A 13,352-nucleotide genomic window follows, 5' to 3' on the forward strand; every position below is an offset into this window, starting at 1 on the left:
AGTTGGGAAGTGGTACCGATAGATGTGCTCAATGCGAGGTTGCCACACACTAGTTGTTGTTGTTAAGTGCCGTGGAGTCAGTTCCAACTTATAACAACCTTGTACAGGGTTTCCGAGGCTGTAAATCCTTAGGGGAGCAGAAAGCCTCATCTTTCTCCCACGAAGCAGCTGGTAGTTTCAAACTGCTGACCTTGCGGTTCACAGCCCAATTCTTACCCACTACGCTACCAGAGCTCCTTACAGACTATTTGTAAATGTGATTATCTTCCAAGTGCAGAAAAATGAGGCATGCCTGTATAAAGATCCCGAGTACAGCTCTTGGCATGTGAAACCCTCACTGGTCTTGTCCTCATATGGTGATTGCAATTTATTTCCTTGTTAGCCTAATAGTAACTTCGCTAGTTTGCATTGCTTTCTCTTTTAATTTCTAATAAAACGAACACTTTTGGCTACTTTATTCTTAAAAGTGTTACACTATGGTTACAAAATGAGATTCTGGATCTTGTCATTGATAGAAAAAATGCCAACTTTTTCCTATTATTTTGACAAACATCTGTCTGTACATTTATAAAAGACACAGCTCTATTTGTGGGTGTGTTTTCCGACTCAGGGTAGAAGGTAACCTGTGTGTGACCACGTGAGTGAGTTGTGATTGCTGCTGTAGCTAAGCTAATGGGCTTTCCCCGTGACTTCCACTCACGTGGCTGCTGGCTAACATAAGTTCTCTGATAATCAGTAAGGGGTAGGTGCTGATGGGAGGCGTGTCCACAGTTCTGATAGTCACATGGCTTTCTCCAGTACACATTCGCGGGCGCTGAGCAGTTGCTGAGTCATGGCTGAAGGGCCTCCCACACCCCTTATACTCATAGGCCTTCTCCTCAGGGTGAAGGACTCGATGCTGGACCAGCTGCGTGCAGTGACTGAAGGCCTTCCCACACTCCTTATATCCATATGGTTTCTCTCCTGTATGGATTCTGTGATGTACACTCAGATGGGACACTCGCTTGAAGGCCCTACTGCACACCTGACACTCGTAGGGTTTCTCCCCCGAGTGGATCCTCTGATGTTGCTTCAGTTGCGAGCTCACCCTGAAGGCCTTCCCACACACCTGACACTCATAGGGTTTCTCGCCCGTGTGGATTCTCTGATGTCGAATGAGAGTCGAGCCTTGATTGAAGGCTTTCCCACAGTCCTCACACTCGTAGGGTTTCCTGCCGGTGTGAATCGTCTGGTGTTGAGTCAGCTGAGACCGGTGACTGAAGGTCTTCCCACATTCCTGGCATGCGTAGGGTTTCTCACCAGTATGGATTCTATAATGGACTTTAAGGTGTGAGATCCGATTGAAGGCCTTGCCACACTCCTTACACTGATAGGGTCTCTCACCCGTATGAATCCGCTGGTGTTCAATCAGCTGTGAGCTTCGACTAAAGGCCTTTGCACAATCCTTACATTCATAAGGCTTCTCGCCCGTGTGAACTCTCTGATGCTGGATGAAATTGGAGCTTGAATTGAAGGCCTTCCCACAGTCCTGGCATTTGTAGGGCTTCTTACCAGAATGGATATTCTCGTGTTGAATGAGCCGAGAGCCGTATTTAAAGGCCTTCCCACAGTCCTGGCATTTGTAAGGTTTCTCATTCGTATGAATTCCTTCATGACTCATAAGGAATTCCTCCGGCCAGAATTCTCTTCCACATTTATTATAACCATAGGGTTTTTCTCCAGTGTGGATTTTCTGATAAAATGTAAGGGATGTCTGCTGGCCCAAACAGGGCATTTCACTGATTATCACTGAACTGAAATGCCTGTCTGTATTTCCCTGCTTTCGGTCCAGCTGGCCTCTGCAATCCCAGTTGGCTTGGCAACAGTCAGGCTCATAGCTTGTAAGGTTTTCCAGGCCTTGCCCCCGCGGTGGTTCTACTTCACAAACATGGCGCTTTGACGGCGATACCTTGGTATCTGGTCCAGACTCCAGGACTGGAAGAGAGCAAAAAAAAACGTGTATGTTCTGTTTTGTCTTGTCTTCTAGAGAAAGAGAATTTCTATAGTAAAGATGAACAGCTGAGTCTCAAAATAATGCCTATAAACTCTCAGCTGTGGTTCATTAGAAAAAGGGACAAGTAGAAGATGGAAGAAGTATACAAAAATGAGGGTACTCATCAGAGACGTCGGAACACATTAAACCAAACAGATGCACCACTGGTGTTCTCTAGTTTGTCCTGATTCCCACACGTGCTCCATGAGTTAAGGCGACCTAGGGGTCCAGCTAGGCCTCCCATTATTATTACTGATCACACGTCAGAAGCCCCGGTGGCATCTCTGCGTCACAGGAATCGGCCTTGGACCGCCGCTGATGGTGACTCTAACCCCTCAGGAGACAGCTGTTGTTAACTGCCATTGAGTTGGCTCCAATTCAGAGTGGCCCTGTATAGGGTTTCCAAGGAGTGGCTGGTAGGTTTGAACTACCAACCTTGAGGTCTACAGTCTAGTGCTTATCCTACAGTGCCACACCAGGATTCCACCTTATGAAATTAGAAGAGGTCAGATGTCTCCACCAGACCATTTTTACACACACTGAGAAACTAAGTCTCACACATTGCTGGGGACAGTCTGTTACGGATTTCACTAGTGTTCGAACCCCTTGGTTCCTGCCTTTCCATTTCTACTCATGAGTCACAAATTTACATTTAAAAAAGCAATCAAATACAATAAACAGTATCTCCCATGACTACTGTGCGCCTTTAAAAAAATCATCCACAGGAAACCAAATAGTCAACAGTTACAGCTGTGGTTCACAGTCCAGTGCTTACCATACTGCAAATACAAATGTGAGATGTTCAAACTCACTCATCGTATGAGAAATGAACAATGGCACTGGACTGAGAAACCATCCTCATCCCTTAGAAAGGCCACGAACAAAACATCTGAACCTACCATGTTGGTGAGGTAGTATTCGTGTGGGGTGAAGCGTCTTAAGTGAATCTCTTCTGAGACAGATACAGAGCAGACTGAGCAAGCCAAAAAGCAAGCAAGCAAGCAGAGATGGGGGAAGAGATGTCTCGCCATATAAGATCTCCATGGAGCCAAGAAACAGAAGCTCAAAAAAAAAAATGAGGCCCTTCCCTGAGTGCTGACCGGGAGGAAGAGTTTCCTAGAAGCGGAGGCCTGGGTTTGGACTTCCAGTCTCTGGTACTGTGGTGGCTTGTGTGGTGCTGGCAGCTGTACCACTGGTATTTCAAATCTCAGCAGGGTAACCCGCAGTAGGCAAACTTCAGTGGAGCTTCCAGACTGAGGAGGAGCAGGAAGATAGGCCTGGGGAGATACTTCTCTGCAAAAGGCCAGACAACCTTACGGACTGCAGCCAGACAGGATCGGAATGATGCCGGAAGATGGGTCCCTCAGGTTGAAAGGTACTGGAATATGTCTCCCGAAAGGACAGTCAACCTTAGTGGCTGACGTACATGGAGTAAAGCTCTGAGACCTTCATTGGCACATGTGGCCAGACTTAACAATGAGAAAAAACAGCTGCAAACATCCATTAGCAACCACGACATATAATGCAAAAAATATGAATCAAGGAAAATGAGAAGTCCTCAAAAATGAAAGGGAATAGACAAAGGTCAGTATCCTAGGCGTCAGGAAGCAGATAATGGCCAAGTGGGCAAACATATGGTCTGCTACGCTGGGGAAAGCAAACTGAAGAGGAATGGCATCACATTCACCATCAAAAGACCACGTCAGTGACAGGGTGACAGCCACATGCCTACAAGGAAAACTAGTTAATACGTTGTTGTCGTTGTAAAGTGCCATCAAGTCACTTCCAACTCATAGCAACCCTGTATAGGGCTTCCAAGGAATAGTTGGTGGGTTTGAACCACCGACCTTGTGGTCCAGTATATTATCCTGCAATAAACTCAAATTTTCACACCAATCACTAATGCCCAAAAGGAAGGAAACGGAACCTATTTACCTACTTTTTCAGTCTGAAACTGAACATGCAATCAAGACACAGGGATAATTACTTGGGACTGGAATGCAAAAGCTGGGAACAAAGAAGGATTGGTAGTCGGAATATATGGCCTTGGTGACAGAAATGATGACGTGATGGTATTTTCTAAGACCCACAACTTGTTCATCAGAAATACCTTTTTCCAACAACACAACAACTCTACCTGTGGCCTTCACCAGCTGGCAGACACAGGAATCAAATGAACTACGTCTCTGGAATGAGACCATGGAGAAGCTCGATAATCAGAACAAGGCCAGGGGCCAACTATGGAATAGACCATCAATTTTCCATATGCAAGTTCAAGTGGAAGATTAAATACATAAATAAATATGTCAACGAAAGATAAAGTACAACCTTCAGTATATCCCACCTGGATTTAGAGACCATCTCAGGAATAGATTTGACACATTGACAACTAATAACGGAAGACCAAATGAACTGTGAGATGACATCAAAAACATCACACATGAAGAAAGCAAGAGGCCATTCCAAAGACAGGAAAGAAAGAAAAAAAACAAACTGGAATGTCAGAAGAGACTCGGAAACTTGCTCCTGAACTCAGAACAGCTAAAGTGAATGGAAGAAATGCTGAATTAAAAGATCTGAACATTTCATGTCAAGGTGGATGTTTTGTAGCAAAAGGAGGGGAGTGATTGACTTTGAAGTCCAGGAGCAGAGGTCCCTGGGATCATCAAAGGAGAAGAGCGGAGTGTGGGACCCTACCCAGAGAAATAGTGATGCCAGAGATGGAGGCAGAGATGATGATGTGGAGAGATGGGGCGGCTGGGGACTCTAGACCCAGAGAGGGAGAGGGGCTGTGTGCTGACGACCAGGAGGCAGGCTTGTGGGGTATACCCTTTGGTTGGTTGATGATGCATGGAGGGGATTGTAACCATGGCGATGATACGATATACAATAGAATGAATGTAAAACTAATGTTCTCCCATGTAAACACAATAAAACATTAAAAAAAAAAAAAACAGATCTGAACATTTCAAAGGGCAGCTCCCCAAGGCAAAGTGTTATAATGAAATGTGCAAAGACCTGGAGCTAGAAAGTCAAGAGGAAGAAACTGTTTGACGTTTCTCGAGCACAAAATTCAAGGCTCAAATTACAATGTGGCCCAAAGATAGAATACAAAGACTTACTGGACCAAAATAATTGGGTGGCCATTCAACCATTTCCGGAGGAAGCATATCATCATGAGCCGACAGTATCGAAGGGAGAAGCCCAAGGTACACAAAAGGCACAAGCAGAAACGCCAGGTTCCAGGAACTGACAGGATACCAGTGGAAATGCTGAAAGAGATCCAATGCTGGAAGTACTCACTCATCCATGCCAAGAAATTTGGAAGACAACAACGGAAAGAGATTCCTATTCCAGTCCATTCCCGAGAAAACTGACCCACCGGAATGTGGAAGTTTCTAAACGACATCACTAATATGACATCCAAGTAAAATTCTGCTAAGAGATTTCAAAACTGGTTGCAGCCAGACACTGAAGCTGGATTCCGAAGAGGATGTGGTACAAAGGCTACCACTGATGTCAGCTGGGGCTTGGCTGAAAACAAGAGCACCCGTAAGATGTTTACGTGTGTTTTACTGACCATGCAAAGACAGTCCACTTTGTGGATAATAACAAACTATGGCTGACATTCCGCAACACAGGTATTCTGGAACAGGGGTGTTTCCTGAGAGCCAACCGGAGAGAAAGCCTTCCCCTAGAACCGACGCTCTGAATTCGGACTTCTGGCCGCCTCGACTGGACGAGGGAGTCCTGGTCTGATGGCACAGGAGAAGTCCTGGACCTCGAGGTCACTTTGACCGTAATGTCGGAGGTTCAAACTCACCAGCAGTTCCTCGGAAACCCTATGCAGGTCACTGTGAGTCAGGCCCGACTCGACGGCACTGAATAAACTGTGAGAAAGCACATTTCTGTTTGTTAAAGCCACTCCCTTATGGTATTTCTGTTACAACAACACGGGAGAGCTGAGAGCATCCCTAAGGAATGGAAACAAAGACAAGAAGGGCCTCGGTCCAAGCCCAGGGTGCTCCAGCAAACAAGGCTGAGGAGCCTCTTAGGAGGTCAGCGGAAGGCCAGTGATGACCCAAGGACACAGAAACGCTTCAGGAAAGAGCACGGACCTTTGTCAAACGCTCCGATGAGGCCCGACCTCCAGACCTGGCAACTCGGCGGGAATGCTCTCTACCTGCAAGGTCGGCTCCCACACACACACACCACAGGACCCGTGACCCACTCCCCAATGGTACTGCCTCCTTACCTGGGCCCAGGCCTCCTGTCACTGCCCTCTCTCCCAACCAGGGCTCTTCTCCTTGCTCCAGGAAGGAGATCACATTAGGCTTGGAAATGGTAAGACCTGGAGAGGAGAAAAACCATGCCACCGTTTATGGGGTGGGAGTCCCAAAATCCAGAAACAGGGAGGGCCTGATTACTGAGCAGGGCAGGGGGTTACAGGAAGGGGACGATGGAACCCTAACCAATGGGGCTGCCTTACAAAAGGGAAAGAAAGTACCATTACTTCATTCCTTATTGTCATAAGAGGGGCTGGAAAACGTTTGTGGAAAAATTCCATCATCACTTAACTCAGCTTTCCCACAGACTTTGTGAAGTCTCCCTCGTATAGTGTAATAAAACGCAGCGTATTTCATTATTATGTTATTGTTGTTAGGCATCATCGAGTTGCAGTGAGTCCGAACCAACTCGACAGCACTTAACAACAACATAATGCTTAAAGGAAGTACAAATAAATGGCTCTGGACCACTGGTCAGTGGTTCAAGTCCACCAGTCATTCTGTGGGATAAAGGCAGGACGGTCTACTCCCACAGAGTTATAGCCTCAGAAAGTCTATATAGGGTCACTGTGAGTTGGAACCAACTTGGTGACACTTAACAGCACAGCCAAGTGTCTTAATAATATGTCACAGCAGTGTAGGTGCCCATTCAGTAATTCCTACATAAGTTTGCTCAGTATCATTGGTTCCATTCTTCACAATGCATGAACATCCTCACGATTTCCATTCTGGTTGTTCCATTTCCATTCATCTAGTTTCCCTGTGCCCTTAGCTTCTCATCTGTGTTTTAAAGTCACTGTTGACTGGTGTCATAGGAGTCAGAAATGACTCAGAAGCCACAGGGGTTTGTTTCGTCTGGGTCTCATGCAGGTGGGTTTCAAAGGAGCCCAATGCTGAGGATGGGGCTGCCTTTCCACTGAAAGCCTTCTGGGAGTGAACCGGGAAGCAATACAGATGCCTCCCAACAGGGTCATGTCCAAAGTACGCCCAGGCCACCTTACCCAGCGAAACTAGGGTGTGGTATGTCTCCAGCATCACGTCTTTGTACAGGTCCCTCTGAGCAGGCACCAGCTGTTCCCATTCTTCTTGGGAGAAGACAATGGCCACATCGTTGAACAAGATGGACCCCTGGAAAAAGAAGCATGTATAGTACGTGGCTATGTCACAATGAGCAGACGAGAGAAGAGGAAGGAGGTCTTTTCAGGGAGAAGTGGTTCTGAGAAACTAGCCTGGGGGTTGGCAAGTGTTATGCTCCTTTAAAAACTCATCTGTATGAGACCAAAACAAAACAACAAACCCGTGTGGCTGCTGAGTCATTTCTGACTCCTATGACACCAGTCAACAGCGACTTTAAAACACAGATGAGAAGCTAAGGGAAACTAGATGAATGGAAATGGAACCACCAGAATGGAAACTGTGAGGATGTTCATGCATTGTGAAGACTGGAACCAATGTCACTGAGCAAACTAGTGTAGGAATTATTGAGTGGGACAATAGGAAGGAAATGAGCATAAATACGAGGGGACTTCAAAAAGTTCGTGGAAAAATTCCATTAGCTTACAAATGCATTTTTCCACAAAGTTTCTGAAGCCCCCTCGTAAAATGAACCAAACACTCAATTTGTTGCCACTGAATCGATTCTCACTCACAGCGTCCCTGCTGGACAGAACAGAATTGCCCCAGAGGGTTTGTGAGGCTGGGACTACACCTGCAAAGGGGCAGTGTTTTGTTCGAGCCTCAATCTTTCGGTTAGCAAACACTTAATCACTGTACCACCAGGCCTCCTTAGAAACACCAGAGAAGAGTTCAAACCAACGTTCTTGAGCCCAAACCAAAAGCTCTTGTGGGGGGAAAACTAAAATCCTGTGAAATGGCATTTTCCCGACCCTAAGCAACAGTCTAATAATTGCCCATACTGTGCTCCTTTGCCGTGTGACTCACCATTTCTATCTTTATGAAATAATAAAACTGAACAAAACTGGATGGCCTTTTCCCCCAAATTTTACAAGCAATCTTAGAAAAACCATGACTTTACTATCAGTTGAGAGTGTCTCAAGGATGTTGCTGTCGATACAGCCACGTCCGTTTTTAGCTCCATGCTATCCCGTGTGACAGAGCTGAGCATTTTCCAGACCCTAATCTTTACGGAGTCCTGGTGTGGCGCTGTCGGTTAATGCATCAGACTGCAAAGCCGTTTGAACTGCAAGGTCGGCGGTTCAAGCTCACCAGCTGCTCCTTGGAAACCCTATTATACAGGGTCGCTATGGGTCAGAATTGACCTGACAACAACAACAACAAATCTTTATGGGGGTCCATCACCAGGTCTTCCGGCACAGCTGGAGGGTGGGTTCAAACCGCCAACCTTTCTGGTGGCAGCCAGTTATTCTAACCATTGTGAAACCAGAGCTCCTCTTAAAGACGTGGTTTCATTACTACGTCAGAACATACCACGGGCCTCTTTCTGTATGACACAAGTCGTGAACGGAGGCAGCTCTTATTAGCTTTATAGTGCTTCATCACATGTACAGTGACTCAACCATTCTCTTAACTTTGGATGCAGAAGTTGGATCAGATCTTGGGAGAGCCCTCCAGGTCCCGGCCATCTAGATAGAAGACTGTCCACTGAGGTGATCTTCTCACCTGTGCTCCCCCACCCTCCCAGCTCGGCACCTCTGTTGCTCTGAAACTAGAGGATGATTCCGATTCACACTCCGTTCAACCTCAAACTAGACCTTAATTCTAGTGTCCGGTTGCTCATGGAGTCCACGTGAGCCCCAGTCTCACACGGAGATGGTCAGGGTTCCCAGTGGTCTGCCAGCTGTGGTTGCTGCTGCTTTATGCCATTGAGTTGGTTCTGACTCACGGCGACCCTGTCTAGGGCTTCCAAGGAGTGCTCAGTGGGCTTAGCAGTTAAGACATAGTAATGCCCATGATGAGATCGGATGTGATCAGGCGGGACCAGCCCTTCACTTCTGCAATACTAACTAGGATGCACGTGAAAGCTGGACAGTGAATAAGGAGGAGCGTAGAAGAATCGATGCCTTTGAGTTGTGGTGTTGGAGGAAAATACTGAAAGTGCCATGGGCTGCCAAAAGAACCAATAGATCTGTGTTGGAAGAAGTGCAGCCAGAGTGCTCCTTGGAGGCCAGGATGGCCAGACTTCATGTCTTATACTTCAGACACATTTGTCAGGAGGGGCCAGTCACTGGAGAAGGACATCATGTTTGGTAAGATGGAGGGTCAGAGAAAATCCAACGAGATGGGTTGGCAGCATTGATGGACTCAAGCGTGGCAATAATTGTGAGGTTGGCCCAGGATCGGACACTGTTTCGTTCTGTTGTGCATAGGGTAACTATGAGTCGGTACCGACTTGATGGCACCTAACAACAATTAGGCTGTATGCCGAGTCAGCATCTTGGGAGATAAAGAAGTGATTTAACACACAAGCAGAGTTCACAAGAAAGGGAAGCCGGGCGTGGAGTGCATCCCTTGGATGTGGGAAGCTCCTAGCTCCAGGGACAGACTGATGAGAAGTCACGTGGGGACCTCCAAGGAATGCTGGGCCTAAAGACGCTGAAAGGAGGCAAAGATCTCTCTCCAGAGCCAACGGTCTGACTTTGGACTTCTAGATTCTTAAACTGTGAGACAGGGAGTCCTGGTGTGGCGCTGTGGGCTAATGTGGGGCTGCAAAGTCGGTTTGAACTGCAAGGTCGGCAGTTCAAGCTCACCAGCTGCTCCTTGGCAAACTGTAGGCAAGGTCGCTATGGGTCAGAATCTGAACAACTAATTGAGAAGACATTTCTGTTTGTTCAAGAGGTCGGTGGGATTTCTGTCCTAGCAGCTTTCGCGCTAAGACATGCCCATCGTAAAACCCTTCCGCTGTAGACATCACCACACTCCGATGCTGAGACCAGTCAACATGACTTAGTGCAGTGGGGGGCCCGGGACAAAGAAGGCTCCCAACAAGGCGGCGTGACACAACGGAGCAGCCACGGGCGCAAACACTTGTGAGGATGGTGCAGGTGCGGAAGGGGTTTCATTCTGTTGTGCACCGGGTCGCTGTGAGTCAGAACTGACAAAAACAGTATGACCTCCGCTTTTCAACGTGAGACCCCCCCCCACACACACCTAATCACCGCCGTCTCATCCAACTTGGGTTCCGGAAGGGAAACCCTCATTTTCCTCCCCAACCAACTGACATCAGGTGGAGCTGAGTGGAGCTGCCCTTGGGGTTCCGTGGCTGTATTCTTCACAGAAGCAGACGGCCCCATCTTTCGCCCATGAAGTGGCAGGTGGGCAGCTGAGCGAGTGCTCTACCTGCGCTCTCATTTCCCACGAGGATGTGGAGGCCCCACTGGGCCTCCCGGCAGAAGATGAGCTTCTAGGAGGTGTCGAGCGCCCGTGAGCACGGTGGGAGACAGGGAGGTTGTGGGAGAGGGCACTCGCTGTCTGGTCCTTCCAATCCCTTCAAAGAGAGCATCTGAGAGCTATGTGGCTGGGTGGAACCCCGGGTGGGAAGTTCGAGGAGAAGGAAAGCAAATATTTACATGGTTTCAAAACTCACGAGGGACATGGCTTTTTGAATGTCAGAGTTGCGGAATCGTCCTCTTGGAAAAGGGCGGAGTCCTGAGTCGGCAGAGCTGGGGGAGGAGAGAGCAAACGTGAGACCAGCTCCCAGAAGGCCAATCACCACCACCACACAAATGAGAGGGTCCTCACCCGAACTCCAGGAAACTCAGCTCCTGCAAGGAGTCAGGGATAAAGCGGACCTAAAATTTCCCCTAAAAAGAGAAGAAATTTAGCTTTGTTGACAGAAATCTGAACCAGCGATGATGTGCAGACCTGGTCCAGTGATCCTTCAAGTTGGCTCTGGCTCATGAGTGACCTCATGAAAGGCCACTGTTGTGTGCTATCAAGTCCAACTCATAACGACCCTATAATAGGGTGGAACACAAAGGCCTCTACGGTTTCCAAGGGTTCTCTAAGGAAGCAGACTGGAACGTCAAGCCTCTCTGACAGCTGACGTTAGGCAACATGAACTGACAGAGATATTCACATCTAGATCCTTTCTCCAGTGTGGCCACATTAAGCACAGAGAAATCAAACCCACCCAGAGAACAAATGCTGAAAATAAACGCAACTGGGATAGAAAATAGCCATGTATTAACCACCTCTTCGGTTCAGCATTAGACGAGTGCCTGGTGTTCTGCAGGAAGAAAGCTCTAGCATTTTACGTCTGCAGAATCCTTCACTGAATACTGCATGGTGCTGAGTTCTATTCTGACACACATCGGGTTGTTGTGTCAACTTGACAGCAGGTGGTTGGCTTTACTACTTTGTAAAAGTGCTTAGGACAGTGCTTCGCATGTTACAAACACTTGATTCTAAATCATATGTAAATGAAACACTGATGCATTTTGTTTAACATTATGTAGTGGGCCTTTTTTCTTCATTAAGATCCCTGTGATAAGATTGATTTGAGTTAGGTGTATAAGGTTCCATTACAAGGGTGGACCTTGATGTATTCAACTATTTTCCTATTGTTGGATATGGATTTGGAATATGATTCTCTAAGCATGTTGCCAGGTGGAAGTCTCTGTTTACAGACTAGAACTGTCCCATGACGCTGGACGCTAATGCGCAGGACAGCAAAGTCGGTTTGAACTGCAAGGTCGGCGGTTCAAGCTCACCAGTCACTCCTTGGAAACCTTATACAGGGTTGCTATGGGTCAGAACCAACTCAACGGCACTTAACAATCTTTATGGCTGCAAATCACAGGCCTTTCTTACGAAACGCAGCTGGGTGGGTGCAAATCACGAACACTGAAGCTACTAATTATGCATACACCATATGTACCACCCAGGCAACCTCTTCCAACCCTGCCGTTGGGTACCGTGGAGTCGACTTGGACTCCCAGCAGAATTTCCCCACAGGGTTTTCTAGGCTGTAATCTTTACCAAAAGCAGATTACCAGCTTTTTCTCCTGCAGAGCCACTGGGTGGGTTTAAACCCACAACTTTTCAGTTAGCAGCAATTAACGTTAACTTGTTCTAAATCTTTTGGGAGTCTTCCAATTAATTCTTTGAGAATCTCAAGAAACAAGATGAATCCTAGCTAATAAAAAGGACGCATGCGAACTAATGCAAAACTTCCGTATACGTTTTCAGGGGGCCAGGGGGAACCCTCATACCCACCTAACGGGTCCCTGGGCTCGGGCTGTGAGCCTGAACGCAGAAAGGGGGCGCCAGCAGGGCGAGCGCCGCGAGGGCTGACGGGAAATGTAGTCCAGTGCCAGAAACGTAGATCGACGTTGGGGATACACGTTCCTGTTCTTCCTAGGCCCTAGATTGGCCCAGCCGCGGCGCCAGACCCTGCACGGACCCCAGAGCCCTTTACAGGGTCCGGAGCCCCTCACCTGTCGCTTCCTCAAGTCCAGGTCTTAGAGCAATTGCGCTCTGGCAGCCCAGAGTCCGCTCTCTCCTTGGGACCGGCGGACTTGCCGCCTGGAGCCGGAAGATGGCGCAGACGCACAAAACATCACCAGTGCCGCGTCGAGATTGGTCCCGCGTCGCAACACCTTCTGGGAAACGTAGTCCGTGCGTGGCCTCCAGGATGTGAGACCGGGTCTCGCGATGGCTTGGGGTGGTTGCTCGTGAGCGGCTGCAGGAGTGACTATAACTTGTCAGAACCTCTCAGTGAAACCTGTGAGTTGAAACACAACAGGACTGCTTTGTTTTTTGAGTCTCACAAGATTTTCAACATTGATACGATGGAGTGTTAGCACTATACCGCTCATGTTAGTGGAAAATATTTTAGTTTTCTTTCTCTTGACATTTTCCACTTTACACAGGTTCCGGCTTCCACAGGTTCTATGCTATAAAAGGCTGTTTTAGAAAAAGAATACTCACTCTAACTACATTAACATCAACTAATTTGGGGAAACAACAACATAGACAACCAAAAACTCAGGCTAAACTCATTTAAACCGGGGGTAAAAGGAGCTCTGGTAGCGTAGTGGTTACGAATCGGGCTG

At 47.6% G+C, this 13,352-nt stretch overlaps 1 protein-coding gene across 1 annotated transcript; it reads right to left on the bottom strand.

Moving 5' to 3' along the window:
• Positions 1-664: 664 nt before the first annotated feature.
• On the bottom strand, positions 665-10,891 carry ZNF582 (zinc finger protein 582). The gene is made up of 4 exons (XM_006868079.1): positions 10,883-10,891; positions 7,320-7,446; positions 6,288-6,383; positions 665-1,974 (listed from the first exon to the last, which is right to left on the bottom strand). Exons 1-4 carry the CDS (start codon positions 10,889-10,891, stop codon positions 665-667), a joined length of 1,542 nt encoding a protein of 513 aa, XP_006868141.1.
• Positions 10,892-13,352: the final 2,461 nt, after the last annotated feature.

This window comes from Chrysochloris asiatica, unplaced genomic scaffold (assembly GCF_000296735.1).
Source record: "Chrysochloris asiatica unplaced genomic scaffold, ChrAsi1.0 scaffold00116, whole genome shotgun sequence".
Taxonomy (NCBI): Eukaryota; Metazoa; Chordata; class Mammalia; order Afrosoricida; family Chrysochloridae; genus Chrysochloris; species Chrysochloris asiatica.

Excerpts from the sequence above, each read along its gene's own strand:
- ZNF582 (XM_006868079.1), bottom strand. Across the intron at positions 6,384-7,319 it reads CCACACCCTAGTTTCGCTGG|GTCTTACCATTTCCAAGCCT; the intron begins GTAAGGTGGCCT and ends TCTCCTCTCCAG. Across the intron at positions 1,975-6,287 it reads GACAGGAGGCCTGGGCCCAG|TCCTGGAGTCTGGACCAGAT; the intron begins GTAAGGAGGCAG and ends GCTCTCTTCCAG.